The sequence below is a fragment of the Manacus candei genome, unplaced genomic scaffold (assembly GCF_025592945.1).
Source record: "Manacus candei isolate 608988 ecotype Guabito, Panama unplaced genomic scaffold, ASM2559294v1 h1tg000018l, whole genome shotgun sequence".
NCBI lineage: Eukaryota > Metazoa > Chordata > Aves > Passeriformes > Pipridae > Manacus > Manacus candei.
Genome location: NW_026138066.1, coordinates 3,292,908 through 3,311,577, shown reverse-complemented (window position 1 = coordinate 3,311,577; position 18,670 = coordinate 3,292,908). Strand labels below are relative to the sequence as shown.

Here is an 18,670-nt window from a genome sequence, read left to right as displayed (position 1 = left end):
TCAAAGGCAATTGAAAGAGGTTATCAAATAACTTTTTGCAACAGTCTTGCTGTCCCAGCTGAATTGCCAAGCCTTAGAGCAAGGCTTGTCACAGTGCTCTGCTAATGCATCTCACCATGTTCTGTGTCACAGCTTGTGTCCAGTCAATTTGGAGCAAAATGGAGAAGTTCAGATCAGTCTACATCTGTTGTAGCTCTAAAGTGAACTACAAAGCTCCCAAAGATTTTAAAGGAGACCATGATTTCAGTCCTAAATTACAGAGGTTAAAAAATACAATTTGGTAGGTGTGTCACTTTCTCTTAGTTCAGGGTATGAAACTGGACCACTCTTCACAGAGCTGGCCCTATTCAGTCCAATGGGCCTTGTGAAATAAAAACAGTTTGACTGAGGAAGGGAAGAATCTCAGTGAGAGAGGTCCCATGGAGACCCACACACCTCTGGGTTTTCTTGTCATAGAGAGTCCCTTTCCATCACTGGGAAAACCAGAGCTGCAAGAAAGATAAAGTTGATTTTGCATGCTGATACTATAGAGATTGTATCATTTTATGAATTTGGTTTTGGCCACTTCTTCAAAGATATATTTTCTGTAAAGAGGTCTGGGATGTTTCTAAGTCACCTGAGTAGGGATTTAGATAAAGAGAAGCAGTTTTCCAGGAAGACAGGGTGGAAGGGAACGACTTTTACTAGGTTAAAGATTCTTCCTCATCTGCATTTCCGGACCTTTTTTCCAGGGACTTATAACTACAGAAGTGAAAAACTGTAGAACACACTGACTCCAAAGACAAACAGAGACACTTTACCGTAGACATATACTGTTAAAATGACAACGTAGAACTTCCAGCTACTGAAAGGTAGGAAACCCTTCTTTTTTTTCTTTAAGCTCTTCTGAAATCTCCTGCAACTAGAAATCTTGAGGCTAGGTATATAGAAGTGCCCTGGAATTACCATGGTGATGAGGTTCACAGCACAAGCAACTCACAATTGACGTTTCTTTTGAAAGACCTGAACCTGGTGCTAATGTTTGGAGATTCAATTAAATTTGTTTTTGAGGTCTAAGGACACTCTCCCCATAGACTAAGTGAGTCATGATGAAAAGAAAACACATTTCCAAGGGTTTTTTTTTACAGAATGCTAGTATGTATCTTTGAAAAAAGGAAACTGGTTTGTATAAAGGCTAATGTTTGTAAGCCAACAATTTTCAACCTGTGAGCTGTGATGTGTGAGAAGTCCTGAGAGAATTTTATATTCTAAGGGCATTGAAAAGAAAAGCTTTGTTCCTGTTTCCTTGGGTTCACAAGTCACTTCCTGCCAAAACTGAATTTCAAAAAAAAGTAAGTAATTTACAAATATAAAATTGAGACGAAAAAACAATTCCTACAAGTCTTTCAAAGAGAAGAGTCATATTTGCACAATGAGTAACTTTCTCTGTGGACTCAGTTGCACATTATTTCTGACAGGTTTTTTTTCAGCTATAAAAGCAAAAAAGACACCACATAGGAGTGACACCCCACTAAACAAAAATCAGCTTAAATGAAACACAGCAGGTGTGCTGTGTCTCCTTCCTAATGGGTCCCCTGATTCAACCCCTTAATACATTATTTCTTCCTCTTACAGAAATGTCAGCTTGAATTAAATCTCCATTTTGCTAAGGTCTGAAGATCTATAATGGGAGACACAATCCCTCTTATGAAGGCCTCACAACTTGTAAGATTTCCCTGTGAATGGAAAGTATTTTACACATTAACATTTTTCCTAGTATTTTAAGCTACCTGATCATTACTCTTTAAAAATAATGAAATAATTACTGAAAAAGTAGATACTGGGGGTAAATCTTGATAAAAATCTGAAGTATTTCAGTTATTCAGGAGTTTCTCAATGATGACTAGATTTGAATATCATTCTCCTCCTTGTATATCATGGCCTGAGACTAGAATTAACAGGTTGCGAGGAAGTGTTTTAGCTCTTTGCATATACTTTTTTAACAACTCCAAAATATTTCTCCCACCCAACCCCAACACAGAGAGGGATAAAAAGCAGTAACACACAATAATGGAATGGGTTCTGCTTATCATTAGTGACAGTGCTTTAGTTTAGCTGTATGGAGCCAGGAGACTGGAAGTGGTTTGACTTGAGAGATGCTCCTGACTTCTGAGAGCTCTGCAGCTGGAGTGGCTCTGTGTGTCAGAGTCCTTCCATGCCCCAGTTACTATTCTTGTTTCAGACAGATAAAACTGGAATGTTTTCATTTTTCCAGTACCCAAAAAGGCAGAATTGTGGAAACTTTTGAAGTGTTGTAGCATTCTGCATATCTCACAATACTCAATGTTTCATGTTAGTCAATGAAGGACCCAGTCTACCGTCAAACAAAAAGCTAAAAAATGTATTATTCTCTCTTTTTTTCTTAGTAGAAGACAGCTACCCCATGCTTACAAAATATTGACCAAGAAATTTTCATTCACTAGCAAACCCATATGTAGCCTTGAAATATTCAGTGGGACCGGAGCAAGGGGAATTTCCCAGCTTGCTTTATAAATTTTCTTGTGCACTGAAGTTAATAGTTTTTAATAGTCTTAATAAGAAAAAGATTTTAATTTAGGTGAAATTACTTTCATAAATTTGCATAATATGGCAATGCAAATACATTGCAGGATAATTTTGTTACTAATTAACTGGAAATACATCTGCTCAGCTTGATTTAAAGGACTCGCAGGAAGATAACAACCAGCCTGCATACAAAGGTCTGTCCTCACTGAATGGTTTTCAGTATTAGAAGAGTTTTACAAAAACAAACTACAGGCTCTGCTATGAGCAGTGATGAGAGCAATAGTGTGTGGGATTACATTAACACCACAGATCCATTGTTATTTCTTTTGTAAGTATTGAGGATTCAAGGAGGTTGGCACATGTCTCTCACATTTCCTTGACTTGAAATTTCAGTCCATTTTCTTCTACGTTCCTGAGTAAAGGACAGCTTGCTATTTCAACCTGATTTGGTGACTTACCAAACAAATGAGGACCTTCAGCAAGAGGAAATCCATCAGCAGTGGCTAGCTGATGATGTCCAACTAAATTCATTTCAGATCCCATTTATTCTTCAATTCAGAAGGAATATGCTGATTAAAAAATAGGTTGAAAGGAGACCCTGAGAACATATAAAGCAAAAAGAATATTTAAAACTTGGTTTTGTGTACCTAATATAAGGCAGGATTCAAGAGGTTGTTTCAATATTTCCTCTGACGAACACTGGCTTGAAGTTATAATACCTAATTCAGCCTTTAAATAAAATGCTGCATTCAGCTTGTTTGTTTTTTCCTTGCTGTGGCATATTTTATTTGCCATCCTTCTGCTATTCATTTTAAACGAATGTCAGTTTTTGCTCAGACTTATTCAAATATTCACAGACTGAAGCACTGGCCTGACCTGCTGAGAGCATGCTTCCCAGTCCCCCTTCCACAGAATACCAATTGTTTGAATTATTTTTTCATCACTCTTTCACCATTTCATTGCTTTCACTTACTGGAAAAGTATAATATTATGGTTAGATCAGAAGAACATAGCCAGGAAACTTGACTTTAATTTCCAGTGACCAGTTCTTTATTTTGCCTTCAGTAATTTCTGTCTGAACAAGATAAATGGTAGCAAACACAGAAAGCAAAGCCTTGCTCTGGTAACCAGGCTCACCCATCTACTCCCTCTGTAGTCTCAAGCAGTTGTATAACTCTCACCTGGGGAGGTTGGGAGATGCTTGTGCCCAGTCATTGGCATATTTTCCTAGCAGGTCAGATGGAATAGCTTTCTTCCACTAAGGCTGACAGTAGCACTCTACCTAGGCCATCTTTATCCCATTCCAAATGCTAGGCTTAAAATAGAGGCAAGAGACCTACCATTGTCCCTACTCTAGCAGAAGCTAGAGCTAGAGTAACACTGCATCCAGGAGGAAGGTGCACAAGAGGCTCCCTTGCCCAGGTCTGGTTCATGTGAATGGAGTGGGGCAACTCCAGATTACATTTGAGGCAGGACCATCAGCAACAGGAGAACATAACAGCTCCAATGACGAGATGTCTCAAGAGCTTATACAGACACCAAGAGGATTCTGCATAAAGTTGACACAAATCTGTTTTGCTTTATTGTCTTCATTATTTATTTGGTTTTATTCCCATGGGACTGTCCCTGGGAGTGAATTTCCACTAACTGAAGGTGTTTGAAAGTTATAGCCCAACTCTGCTTCCCAGTGAGAGCTCAGCATGCTTCTCAAGCAGAAATGAAGTCATCTAACAAAAATGTGAATGCTGCAGGAGGCCCAAGTTCTGAGCAGGCTGGGAAGTAGCTTATGAGACTGGCAAGCACACTCTGTAATTATATTCAGATTTGTCCCCAAGGATTCATTAAGTTCTTTCTTGACATAAACAGCAGCCCTCTAATTAGACAGATGCATTTTAAATGTCTGCCCACAGATAACTTAAACAGTTTACTCAGAGACGTCAAAAGCTACTTGTATCACAGACCAGATAGGGTTCTTGTGGCAAACAACACATAAACACACAGTCTCAAATCCAGCACAGAAATACAGTTTTGCAACAGCAAAAAAATTCAAAGTATCTTGGATGGGGCTTGGCCACCAGCCCAGCTACCCTAGTAGGTCCATATTTACTTCCAATCATTTTACTGCCTCGCTACCACACTTGCTAGGGAAGGTATCTGCTGGACTCAAGAGGTGGGGCTGCCCACATGGCTGCAAAGGTCCTACAGTTCCTGACAGTCTTCTCATGAACCGCCTATGAAAAGCCCTCGGGATGGGATTCCTCTTGCAGCCCATTACAAGTGTTCTGGAATGGGAGACGACAGCAGCACAGTTCAGACCTTTATAATGGCCAGCAAGAGAAACATCAAAATGAGGCATCTTCAGAGGACTTGTGAATATTTATCCGGATTTTCTTGCTGAAGATCAGAGGAGAGAGGCCATCACCACCTTCTCCCCATGTTCAAGCCCTTCAATATTTTCCTTACAGCCCATAGGAGTGCAACCCTTAGAGTTCCTTGCAGGAATTGCTCTCCCTACACCAAGCATGACGATTATGTTCCATCACTATTACTACTCCTCATGTTTCCTCCTCAGACCCTTAATTTTGGTATGTATGGATTCAGTTCAAACCAAATGTTCATGATGATTTTACACTTCCCACCTTTCTTAATACTTCATTTTCTTTAATATATTCCACTTATACAGACCATTTACGGGATTTCTTGGAAAAGACTATTCCTATCTCCTTAGGATTTCTGCAAGGCACAAGACATGATCACCATTAAAAAGGTTGGAAATACATTTTCCATTGCATGTATCTTTGCTATTGTAAATTTCCCTGAACACCAAACTCTTCTGATTGACTGATTGACATTTTGCTTTGATTTGCTCCTGAGTCCAGCCTGCTGTGAGCTGTCTAACCTGTATTAGATTCATCCTTACAATTAATTTCACTGATATTTAAAAGCAGCAGGTACTGATTTCTAGCTTTCAGACCTACACTAGGTACACAGTACAGAGCATTTAAGCAACACTTACCTACACATTTTTCAGTTCTGGGAAATAGGTCACTATAGGTCCGTGTTGCAAAGCGTCACAGATCTAGGGGTGGACTCCCTTCCAAAGAGCTGGTTCCACAATGTGAACTCTGTCCTTAACCTCTTCTCAGCCTCATCCTCCTGGACTCTTTCTGAGGTTAAACAACTGTCATCCCAACTGTCTGCATCTCCCATGGAGCCGAGGCATTGGTCTAGCCAATGGGATAGGCACACCTAGCAGATATAGAGAGGCACCCAAATTGCTACCAGCATGACTGGGTGAGAAAGGATGCCCATGTGCAGCACCTATACATGGAACCTCTTGGCAGAAGTATTCCTTCCACAGCTAGAGGGGTTGAGGCGTTGTTTTGACTAGTAACATATGTTATGTTAACATATGGTTACATGTGTTAACATATGGTAACATATATTAACTGTGTCATCTTAGCTTCCAGAATGAGTTAATCTACATGATCTGGATCAATAACCAGTCTCTTAATTCAGATTTCTTTATCCACCAAACCCTATGGTATGGGAAAGCTTCTTGATATTTTTAGGCATCTTTGGTATGAATAAACATTCATAAGTATTTCTACGTCATGCTTGCTTTCTTATATGAACTACTTCTTTGGAGCTACTGCTATCACGATGAATCTAGACTACCTTAGCCAACTTAACTGGTACTCCACCCTAAGGTGTAACAAAAAGCCCCTGCATTAGATACGTAAAAGCTGTAATAAAGGTAACAGTTCCAAAGGAAATCAGTAGTGCTCTCCAAAATAAAAGCACCTTCAAGAGAAAACAAGAGGCATGGGATAAATCAGAAATTTTAATTTACCAGATAATTATGTTATTTAACTTTTGAAATAAACTTATTCACTCCACCACCTTTAGAGATTATTGTCATAGGCCAAAAATATACAACAAAGAAAAACAGGGATCAGTATGTATAAAGTAAAATATATGCCCAACTGCTTGAGATTATAGTCATCAATTGCATTTTAAGAGATCCAAATTACATAAAATTTTATTACATGTAACCTTTGACATACTTCAGAACAGTCAATCAATGCATGTTTACATGTTCTATGTTTAACTGAGAAAATTGACATGTGTATTATAATACATGGGGCTTGTTTTTCCACTGTATGGATACGTACACATTTATTCAGATTTCTTAAGGATATATGTTCATTAGAGTATACAAATATATATGTATACACATGTGCATCGGGATGCAGGTTTCAGATTTATTGTGGACTCTTATCAGTGCACTACCTGTGCTATGGTCAATAGTAAAGCTTTCCCTGGCTTCTGTGTAAACAAAGCCAAGTCTGTTAGTAATAGAATTAAAATTAAATCTACTGAGCTCACTGAAAATAAAGCATCATGGCCTCATCCTTTCAAGTAACAAAATTATGTTTGATCATCAGAAAAGCTCTATGACAGTCTAATTGTGGTTTACCTTCAGAAGAATGATTGAAACTGTTTCAGTTAATCAGCAAAGGAAGGCAAATCAAAGCACTTGCAAAATTTTTCACAAATATTAGTGAGGTACGTTTCTTCCACCTGTCCCATAATATTGTCCCATTCTTCACACATCTGACTGCCTATTGCTCAAAGAGAAATTTCAGTAACATCATAAACTACGGCCCAATCCAAACCATTAACATCAATGGGAAGATGGATTCCCATCTAGTTCACGGGCTTTTGATGTGGCCTCATAGCCTTTTTGTAGAATATTTAAGGCAGTGCCTCAGTTATTTGAGAGGCCGTTTTATTTACCTGCTTAGTTTTTTTAAAGTGTATCAAAGAGACATGAAAGCATTAGGAAGATTCATGCTTTCTGTTTCTAGACTATTGCTGTTAGGTCATTTTGACAAGCATGGCACCACAGGCAACTACATAGCAACTGATGCAAAATGCAAGCAACAGTACAAGCATGTGTTTGTTTGAAATTTTCTGTTAGATTCCTTAATAGGGAGTTTAAAATTAGAGCAGCAAAGAGACATGGGACACAGAAAAAAACCCATAGGGCATTCTTACAGCTTAGTTAAGAAGCAAAATCAAGTATCTAAGACACAGGTAGAATGTAAACCTATGAGAAGTTTCAATAGCATTCCTGTAGGCAGGCAAGTAACTTCAAAGAGTGGGGCCAGCTTCTGACTGTCACTGGGATGACCACCTGAACACCATTTCTCTGTGTCTTCCTTTCTCCGGCATCTTCTTCATGTCTCAACTGATAAAACTGCAAACCCTCCATTGCTAACTGTTTTTGGACTCCCATTTAGCCTAGTGGAATCCCAATCTAGTTTGGGATCTCTAGGTTCTCTGTAACACAAGCAATAGCAATAAAAATAACAAAAGCCAAATGTGTTTCACCACGATAATAGTTGTCTGAAGATAAACAACTAGCAGGAACACTCAGCTTAAAATGACATTTTATTAAAAACTAGCAATGGATTCAAATAGTAATCACTTGAAATTTGAAACACCCTTTTCCTTGTGCTAGTTATGCAAAATAAGAGCTAAAGTCCTGGACTTTGGAAGATGCACCTGGAGTTTCTACACAAAATTGTCAAAGAAAAAATTACATGAAACAAATATAAAAATACAATAAAATTACATGAAACTGTTCACTTTCTGGATTGTTCTCTGCCCATTAATCACATTGAAAACACTGTCTGTTCCTAAAAGGATACAAAAATTAACAAGTATAATTTTAAAGCTAACGGACATAATTAACCAGATAGATTGCAGGAAAGACTCAATATCAAAGTTACACTTTCTTTTCCAGTGACACACAGAAGCCAGGTTTCTAAAGACAAATTTCAGCACTGTCATTATTTTTCATGACCCTACCATTTTTCCCAAGGGGAATTCCTGCTGTTGAGACAGTTTTTTCATGAAATTACTTCTCCTTATATTATTCTTCATTGAAATACTAAAGCTTTTAAAATATGATCTTTTCTGGTCAAAAATCCACGAATATCCACTAAGTAAGTCAGGTGAGAAAATTGCTTTTATACTACACAACAGCAAGAGCTATCAGTTTAAAGAATTATTACTTACTGTTTTTTTCTAGAAGACTGCGGATGGCAGGATATAAGACAGTTCTGTGCTCAGTTCAGTATCCTAATGATTCTCACACAGGAACATTTTTGTTTTGTTTTCTTTTTAGGTTTAGCAGAAGGCTGCAGTGATAACACAGTGAATCAAAGCTTGGACTCATTGGCTCAGTGCCCTAATGGACAAGGATTACTCATTAACAATTCCTTCTTTGCGAAACTCTCCAAACAAGGGCTGTATTAAAATGTGAATTCCAACTCAACCATCAGCACAGAGATTTGAGATGCTCCTTAATACTTTAATTGGGTGCAGGGGGGAAGCTAACTCAAATAGCAGGGTGATAGTACCTTGCTGCTGATTTTAACACTTTTCTTGCACATGTACATTTTTATGGCATTTTCAACCTCCTTGCCTTTCCTATCCAGAGAGCCAAGATGTCATTCCAAGATTGGAACCATATCTTGATTTCTAAGTAATTCTGTCACTCTTTACACTTTTTAGTGTACACTTTAGCATTACACTGAGTACTGAAGCAGAATGGGCTATAAATAAAAGCATCACAGGGATGTAGGGACATTAAAGTTTAGTTCCTGGATCTGCCACAATCTCCAACAGACTGCATAATTTTGATTTGGGCTCATTCCATGAAGTTTTAGATGTGAAAGTGAGGCCCTTAACTTTAAATCTATTAGACTCATGCACTGTTTGTGCATAATGGGAAGAAAATGGTACCTGTAGATAGTAAACCACAACCTGGGTGGGCTGCACTGCATCTGAAAATGCTGATCTCTTGCCATTGACAGAAAGGGGACCTTGAGCTACTATATCCCCACTTACCCAGTAGAGGAATTAAAAGTCAAGTGGAGCTGATTGAGGCTGTTTCAACATCCCACCTACATAGGAAGGGTAATAATTCCCTGGTTTGGGGACAAGTTGATCTGGCAGTGGTGCTGAGAAAAATTTCAGCCAGAGGTGACAACTGACAGCATCACTCATGGTGCATTCATGACTGCCACACAGTATATGGTCTCCATCCTTCCTTACATATTTGCACTGTCTGAGCAAGACTTAATAGGCAGAAACACAGGCTGTGCCTCCTACTTGAGCAGAGAGAGACATTGTGCAGCAAACACAGTCCTCTCTAGGAGAAAGGTGAGAGCTGCTGGTCCTGAGATTACCAAGAGTAAAATTCCCTCACTTTGCCTCATTTTAAGAGAAAATAATAATACTTTTTAAAGATATATTCATCCTCAAGCTTGTATCAAGGAAATTCTCTATCCTTCTCTTGAAAGTATAATTAATAAAGGGTCTTTTTTTATGTGTCCTGTCCCTTGCACATTCACCTGGTAGCCATCCAAACACTTGTGGTACAACAGGTTTCTGAAGAGATCAGTGGAGAATAATGCCATAAGACTGTCACTGGACACCAATACTCCCAAAAGGGTGCTGTTTTCAGGGATTTTTGCCTATAGTTCATTCCAGCAGGCACTGGCTGTATGATAAGTACATTTAAGATTAAGGCTCTTGCAGTTCTCACTTCTGACTCTCTGAAAGCTATCTCACTACTGTAAACATAGAGATTTTTGTTTGACAAATACATGCTTAGCAAAATTGCCAAAGTACTTTCAAATAGGACAATTCTTCCAAAACAACCCTACCCATAGGAGGCAGGAGGTCTCCTGAACTCCAAACATGCAAAAATCCCATGTAACGCTTTCCAATACACGTCCACTCCAGTGGAACCTAGAAAACACATGCCAAAAAAATAATTTCTGAAGCCAACGATGGGTTTTGTCCCTTATCCAATGAAAAAGCAGAAGCAGAACCAAAAAGTCCAACAAATGTCATATGTCTCATGGAGCTTTCTGCCTCTTGGCTAGTTCTGCAGTTCTGAAATCTCTTTTTCAGCTTTCAGCTTCCTGCAACGTTGGTCTGAGATAGTTGATGGCACAGAGCGTTGCTATTTAGAAGTCCCTAGAGACCAACTTTCAATAAAGGTTCTTTCCCAAAAAGCATTTTTCTCTCTCTGGGTGCTGTTTGTCTGACAGCAAAGAGCTCAACACAAAAGAAATGGAATTTAATACCCCTATTCACCAACAAATTTGTTGCATGAAAACATTTTTCCTTTCCTTACAATAATAAAAAGGCAAGTGTCAAAGTAGTGCTTTGTCTGCTAATCAATACTTTCAAGACTTTATAGGGAACAGCAGAGAAAGAATCCACATGATCAAAAGAGATGTTGCCTGTAGCAACGACATGTGGCTTGTTCAAGCCAGGTGTTCATATTTATTGTGGTTCATGTACAAATGAGAATTGAAGAGAAAGGAATTAGAGCAAATCAAATATATCTTTTGTAGTGTTAGGAAAGACAATCTACATAGCATTGGGGGGAGGAAAAAGAGAAAAAGAGAATATTCAAATACAGTCACTTATAAATGGAATATCTTTTTTGAGATCACTTGCATGCTATAATTTTTTAAATTTCAGAAATTTAACTAACATCTTAAAACTAGTAAACAATAGTAACATCACATCAGTATCTGATAAAGAGCATGTGTTCTAAAGTACATACATGCCATTATCAGTGTAAATACATGTTCAGCAACAAAACCAGGCATACAGATAACATTCAGAGCTAGAAATGTCTGCCTAGAAAATACCACTTTGTAAACTTTTAAGATTAGTTTAGCTTATTCAGTAAGTCTTTCCTTAATCAGAGCCTCTTCATTATGAATTGCTCTCTGATTATTCGGTTTCTGGAAAGCATAAAATTTATTCAACAATCCTGTGTTGTGCCCCCATGAAGTCCAGTAGTCTGTCACTCACATATTTTAAGTAGAGTGTCAAGAAGGGTAAAATGACCACAGCACAATGTCTCCTAAGAGGGGGAATTCCTCCCTGATGCAAGGCAGTTAATTTTTACCTAATGTGCTCTAGCAAGAGCATATATGTTATTAACAAGATACCATCTTACAGCCACCTGGGTGCGAGAGGAGAGCTGAGCACATGTGGAATCAGCTGCAGTATCAAATACTAAGCTTCAGCAGGGGGGAACTTGGTCTATGTCCCTCTAGCTGGCTTCAACAGAAATTCAGAATGTTTTTCTAAGAATAAGTTCTGGTATTCCATGTGTCAGTTCTCTCTCATTATTTTAAATTTTAATTAAGATGCTGATGTTTCATGCTCTTTCCCACCAGAGTTTACAAGTTTGAAAGTTCCTAGAGAAATCACAGCTTTAAGTTAAACATGCTGGTACAGTATTAGCTGATAAGAAGTTTTACTAGAGGCCTTGGACTAAATATACACTTTATTCTAACAAATTTTTTTCTCTTGACATTTTGATGTTTTACAGTACAGTAGTGATTGAGTTCAATAAGGGTTAGTCTTCATTTATATAAATATTTGGAGAGATAAAATTATTAAGGAATGTTGACGTTTTCCAGCAAGTGAAAGCACTGTCCTTTCATTAATAAGTTGTTCTCTTAAACTGAATGTCAAAGGTGACAAATGAGTTATTATTAATAAACAAATATTAGAATATTTTTAGATTTTTTTTTAATTGTTAAAATAATCACATTAAGTAAATTCATTCTGCAAACTTTTAAACACCTACTTTTGTCTCGGTGTCAAGAAAAAAATAGTCGTAAAAAGACTAGTTCAGTAGCTAGCAAGAAATCATTTGTTTCAGGATAGGAGAGGAAATGTAGTCTAGACATATATAAATGGATACTGTAAGCCATTGGAGGTGCAGGAGGAGCCTCTGCTAATGCTACCTGGCAAGCTGGAGTCACTGTTAACCTTTTAAACTCTCAGTTCTATGCTTTACTGTTCTAGAGGAGGCTCTACCATACCTTGAAGCATTGCAGGCAGATGACTGCTCTCATTATTTATTGAGAGAGAGGGCTGCAGAACAGGTACCAGATCCCCAACAGGTACCCAGAGGAAAGCCTAGGGGAATCTCCCCACCCTGCCTCTAGAAGTCCACCGAGACCACCAAGGGAACAGTGGAAACATCAAACACTCAGCAGCTGATAGGAAGCTCATTACATCTGCCTACCCATCCAGGAGAAAGGGGAACATCAGGTTCTGCTACAAGGAATCATGCAGGAAGCTGTCTTCTTCCTTCTACAAGGGAGACACTTGTACATCAGGGAGGAGCAGGAGCAAGTCTATTCCATGAGGGGATAAAACAGAGCTGAGGATAGCTCCACAGTACCTGATGGGTCAACATGCAGATAGCAACAGACCTAGAGAAGGCAACATGGAGAATCAGGATGAGGGGTCATCCAGGGATCAGCCAAGATCAGCAGAAAGAAGTAGGGCTAGATGCAGCCCTAGAGACACACTGTTTGCAGCATAGTACAGGATCCTTCCAGGAGGCAGGGCGGCAGCAGGACTGGAGATAATGTAGGTTACAGTCAAGCATCTGCAGTCTGCCCAGAGAAAAATACACTCCTGAGCCAGATTATGAGACAGCAACACCAAGCACACTTCCAGCTCATCACAAACCAGGAACAGAGGGCCAGGCTTGATCTTAAATAGCTCATCATAAATAACCCCTCAGCCCACAGTCAAGGCATGTGGGAGGCCCCAGATGAGGCTGGTCAGAGTTATTAAAGCCTATTAATGCCTCAAGATCCTGATATAGAGCAGTTCTCAAAGGTCTTTTTGACTCCTCCTTGTTCCCTAACAGAATTTAGACAAACAATGACCACAGTTACAATCACTTGTGGCAGGCAACAGGAGTAGCAGCAGGACTAGCCCCTCAATGTCCAACTTGTACTGAAAATACTGAGATATTAAAAAGCCAGTGCTACTAGTTCAGCTGAAGAGTACTCATGACACCACCCACCTAAGGAAAGATGAAAGGAGTTGGAAATTGGATAATGTTGGGTCCTCAATATAACTGAAATACTGCCAAGCTCAGAAAAGTACTTTCATGGACTAGGGCCCAGGTCAGTTGGATCATCCTCTTGGTTTTCACCCTGCTAACAGTTGGTACTGAGGAGAAAAGGGGATTTGAAGGCCAAGAAAAGGTGTGGTGTTTGAAGAGAAAGTGAAGGAGATATTGAACAATAGATCTTGGAAGAATTAGTTTATTATTCTTTCTTTCCTAATCTTCAGTTTACATCATTGCATTCTGAAAACAAATTACTTCCCTTTTTAGAAGAAAGAAATTAAATGCGGTATAAAGTTTATTAAATTTAAACAACACATATCAGGAAATGGAGAGGTTACTTATCTCATGGCAGTATTAGCTTGGGCTCACTCTGAAACAAAGCTTTATTTATCAATATCTAATCTGAATACTGGTTTTGTCCAAAATTGGGTCATATCCCAAAATACAAATCATTTGCATTGGCAGATACCTCATTTATGTCAAATCTCACTTGGCTGATATATTTCATCTGCCCATCTCATCCCAAAACAGAAAATATATAACAAAACCAGGTTACCTAGAGAATAATGATAAAGTAGATTTCATGCATGGGCAATCTGTCTAATTCTGTTTCTTGTCTTTGGTAACCCCTCCTCCCAAACCTTCACAAATGAGGAAGTCTTACATATCCATGAATTTTAGGCTTCAACTGTTTGTCTAAATAGGTGTGTAGGATAAGACAATTTATGTAGAAAAGGGAAAAAAACAATTTGAAGCATGGCAGTTCACCCAGTCAGCAACATAAGCCATTGTCCCTCCTTCTGCACTGGCCCCTCACAAATACAGAGCCAAATTAGAGATTTCTGTCCTTTCCCTCCAGCTTTCCTCAAAATTGCATCACGCTATTGGGGGACCATGCCTATAACTCTCTGAATTTACAAGCCTTCCACCAAAACTTGTATTTCCCATGAGCAAAGGAGTTGCCTACCCAGAGAATCTGTCATGCTCCTACTGGAGATGGCTCTTTCTCAACTGCTAATTGGTGGTAGAATAAATCCTCAAGAGCCTGTGGTATTAGTTCCTATGTTTCACTGGCCAGTTTTAGCCATATTTGTATTTCTTGGACACAGAAACTGATTACCACAATGGCAAATGAAAAGGAAGGTTACGGCCAAGCATCTTAGTTACAGAAATACCAGCTAGGAAGTTCTTCAGAGCAGTGATTGGACTGAGCAGCCAGCCCTGGTGTTAACTGTTTTGTGTGTCAGGAACCAGCAAAGAACTGGGTTGCAGTAGGAATCGAGATCCCTCCTACCAACCTCTTTGATGTACAGAAGAACTGTTTAACAAAAACATCCCCAGTCCACAAGAACCAGCTGCCACGTAGCACGGAGAATAAAGTTTCAGTTTCTGATCTTTTAAATTTGAGTGAAAAATTAAAATAAGACAGCACCAATGATTGATAACTATGGAACTGCTGTTCTAGTTATCATGAGGACTACAGCTAACTCTTAGCTGCAGCAAACTACATATGTACTTTTTTTAGCCAAAACACATGGGTGTCTGTGTGTAAGTGTTGCTATTTCTACTCAAAGGAAACAGAATCTCTACACATGATAAAATTAATGGCACTGACAACTGAGGGGCAAAAGTCATGCCCTATTCTTTTTCCGGTAGTCTTTCCCCGTAACAACTGCTGCTGATAAACACAGCAGTAGAAGCATCAAAGGTACCAAATACTGTAATAATACTGTGATTATTAGATGCAATTGCTGCTGTTCTAATATCATTAAACTGATTACATTCAACACGTAATGCATACTTCCTGAAAGTGATCCTCGTGTAAACACAACAACAAAAGGGATTCCTTCCTGTGTGCATGAAAATTACCGAGATACCAGCAGATGACTCTGTATGTCAGATTGTGTCTCACTAATGTGCAGCCACTAATGTGCATCCTGCCAAATAAAAGATTGACAGAGGAGAAGAAAAATAATGCATGTGGCAACATTAGTTTTCCAGAACAGAAATACTTTTCTCCTGGATATATGACATCAACCTGGAAATGTACATAAAGCCTGAACTGCATTTTTTTTCCTCCACAACCAGGTCATTCCAGAGAAGGCCAAGGAAGGGTATACCTACCTGTTATCACTTTCAATTTAGTCCAAGTGAGGTAACTCGAAGTTCAAAAACGCAAGGGAACCTCTATTTTCTGTGACAGAACTGCTGTTCAAGTGGGTGATGCACTGTAATCTTAAACTATGCAAGCCCTTTATGCCACTGCTATAGCATGATACTCTCTATATTCAAAAATATTTCCTCTGAAGAAACATCATCTTAAATCTTTTTGGAAAATTTGACAAAGCATAACCAAGCTGTATTGTAAAGTTGATCTAAAAGTGAAATTTACTAAACATATGCCTCTCCTCAGACATTAAAGATTATACTAAAAAAATTGACTGAAAAAGAAGATAATAATAAGTATCAGAGACTTCAAATAAGCAGAACAGATAAATTTTAGTACTTCAACTTACTTACAACTCAGAGAACTGGGTTTTTTAAATTCTTCTTACTTTCTAAATATCTTTTAAAACTAGCAGAGTTGATACTCATTTTATCAGTTTAATCATTGACTTCTTGCTTAACTTGTCTTGTTACCTAGGTCTTTAAAAGTCAACAGATAATAATATGAAATAAATAAAACCTTTGTCACTCATTCCTACATCAAGTTTTATGTAACCCTTCTAAATATGAGTTGCAATAGAAACCTTTGAACGACATGCCAGTAAAACAGAGTGTATTGCAAAGAAACTGATAAAGTCTTGTTTGGAATACTGTCAATTTATTCCAGGAATTTAACTGCAATTAACCAGATACTTTAGGCTTCTTGAGTGTAATAAATCTCTGTTCTGTAAATATCCTGCTTCTTATTTCTTCAAGTGGAAAAGCTTGATCCATAATTCCACAGACACAGTTCTTTGAGATTGCCAGTAAAAGTGGGCAGATATGATGATTTCTCTAATAGGAGTGTCAACCAGCAGGTGCTAAAATGAAATGAGACCTTGACTGCCTTTATACCCGACCTTGGATTATTTCAAGGCAGTAACTGAGGTGTGGAAAAGCACTGTTTTCTTGTACCTACCTTGATCCCTCCACTTAATATCACAATTTAACAGCATTTTAGCAATCTGCTTCCTAGTCCAGAGTTTTAGAAATGAATTTAAAATTTGATGTGTCTCCTTTGTTTGCCTTTAGGTAGCGAATATTCATATACCTCCTGCTGTAAACTTAGCTGATCCCCAATGCAGCTTGGGGTGGGAGGAAATAAAAAGAATTAAAGGTCTGTGTCCCTCACAGGGCTCTGATCTCTTTGGGATCATGGAGTCATTGTGGGATAGCTCATGTCACTGGAGTGCTGTCTTGGGTGGATATAGGTCAGCAAGGAGATGAAATTGCCCTGTATGTGAGAGCAGCAAGTATGTATGGACCTCTGCCCTGGAATGGAGTCTGAGCCAGCTAAGATTTTACAGATGAGGATTAGAGGCAGAACAATGAGGGCAGTGTTGTGGTGTCTCCCACAGATTGCCAGAAGAGAAAGAAGTAGATGAGATCTTCAGGCAATTGGAAGAAGTCCAAGAAGAAATAAGGAGCAGAAGTCCAATATGTAGCTTGTAGTTCTCATGAGGGAGTTTAACCACCCCAATATCTGCTGGATGCAGATATCCGAGCAAGGACAAGAAATCCAAGTAGTTTCTGAAGTGTGTGATAACTGGTAACTAACTATATGTGATAAGAACTGACTGAGAGACAGAAGAGAAAATATACTCTGCTGGACCTGATTCTTTGAAACAAGGAAGAACTGCTTGGGAGGATAAAAGTCATGGACAGCTTTGGCTGCAGTGACAATGGTACAGGGATGTTTAAGATCTGAAGAAGTGGAAACAAGACAAAAAGCAGGATCATCACCCTGCACCAGGAGAGCAGACTTGTTTGGAAAAATCTCATGGAATATAGCCCTAGAGAGAGCCTGAAATGAAACAAAATCATCAGGTGGCCCATATGGATGAACAAGGAGTTTCTAACTAAAATCAAACAGAAAAGAAGCACACAAGTGGTAGAAGCAGTGTTACATGAATCGGGAGGACTACATGCATGCAGAGATGATGTTAGCAAAGCCAAAGCCCACCTCACTGCATATGGTGAGAGGCGTGAAGGGCAACAAGAAAGACTTTTATAGGTGTATCAGCAGCAGAAGGAAAACTAGGGGGAATTTGGGATTGCTGCTGCATGGGACAGGGGACTGGATGACGAAGTACATAGAGAAAGCCAAGTTGTTCGATGCCACCTTTGCCTCAGTCTTCACAGATAAGAGCAACCTCCAGGAATTTCAGGTACCTGAGACCCACGTAAAAGTCCAGAACAAGAAAGACTTGCCCTCTTTGGAGTAGAAGCAGTTTAGGGACTATCTATACAGATTGGACATGCACAGGTCTATGGGCCCTGCCAAAATGTACTGAGTGTTGAGGGAGCTGCTGGCACAACTCTGAGGCCACTTTCAATTGTCTTTGAAGGGTCATAACTATTGGGAGAGGTTTCTGATGACTGGGCAAAAAGCAAATATCACTCCTATCTTTAAGAAGGAGGCAAAAAAACTGATAGACTTCTATGACAAGAAGACAGGCTCAGTGAAGGGAGAGCTTGATTTTAACAAGGCTTTCAGCACTATCTCCTATAGAAACTTCATGGACAGAATCAGAAAGTTCATACTAGGTGAATACACAGTCAGTTGGATTTGAAACACGCAAAGCTGTCTCAAATGTTTGGGATCAGCAGCGTGAAGCCCAGCTAGAAGCAGTAATTTGTGATATATCCCAGTGATGAATACTGGGACCAATATACATTCATTAATAATCTGTATGATGAGACAACAGCTTTGCAGATGATGCAAAACTGGCAAGAGCATTGATACAACAGCTCCTTGTGCTGCCATTCTGAGGGGCCTTGACAGGTTGGAGAAATGGCCTGACAGGAATCTCATGAACTTCAACAAAGGGAAATTCAAGTCCTCCACCTGGGGAGAAGTAGCTCTGAGAAGTAAGCAAATTAATCTGTGCATCTTTCACTAAGACAGTAGCTACAGAAATCTGTCTCTTTGAAGAA

General features: G+C 39.0%; 1 protein-coding gene across 6 annotated transcripts in view; it reads right to left on the bottom strand.

The window, feature by feature from the left end:
- NR1H4 (nuclear receptor subfamily 1 group H member 4) overlaps positions 1–16,067 on the bottom strand; it is a 44,688-nt gene extending 28,621 nt beyond the window's left edge. For 2 of the 6 annotated variants that reach the window (XM_051784090.1, XM_051784094.1), the window contains exons 1-2: positions 8,632–8,799; positions 3,003–3,142 (exon numbers count right to left, since the gene is read on the bottom strand). In XM_051784090.1, the coding sequence (XP_051640050.1) occupies positions 3,003–3,087 (85 nt within the window). In that variant the 5' untranslated portion in view covers positions 3,088–3,142; positions 8,632–8,799. Of the gene's footprint in view, positions 1–3,002; positions 3,143–5,560; positions 5,580–8,421; positions 8,590–8,631; positions 8,800–16,048 lie in introns of those variants that run through there. The other 4 variants (XM_051784093.1, XM_051784091.1, XM_051784092.1 and 1 more) reach the window with 4 other exon arrangements.
- Between the last annotated feature and the right edge of the window lie 2,603 nt (positions 16,068–18,670).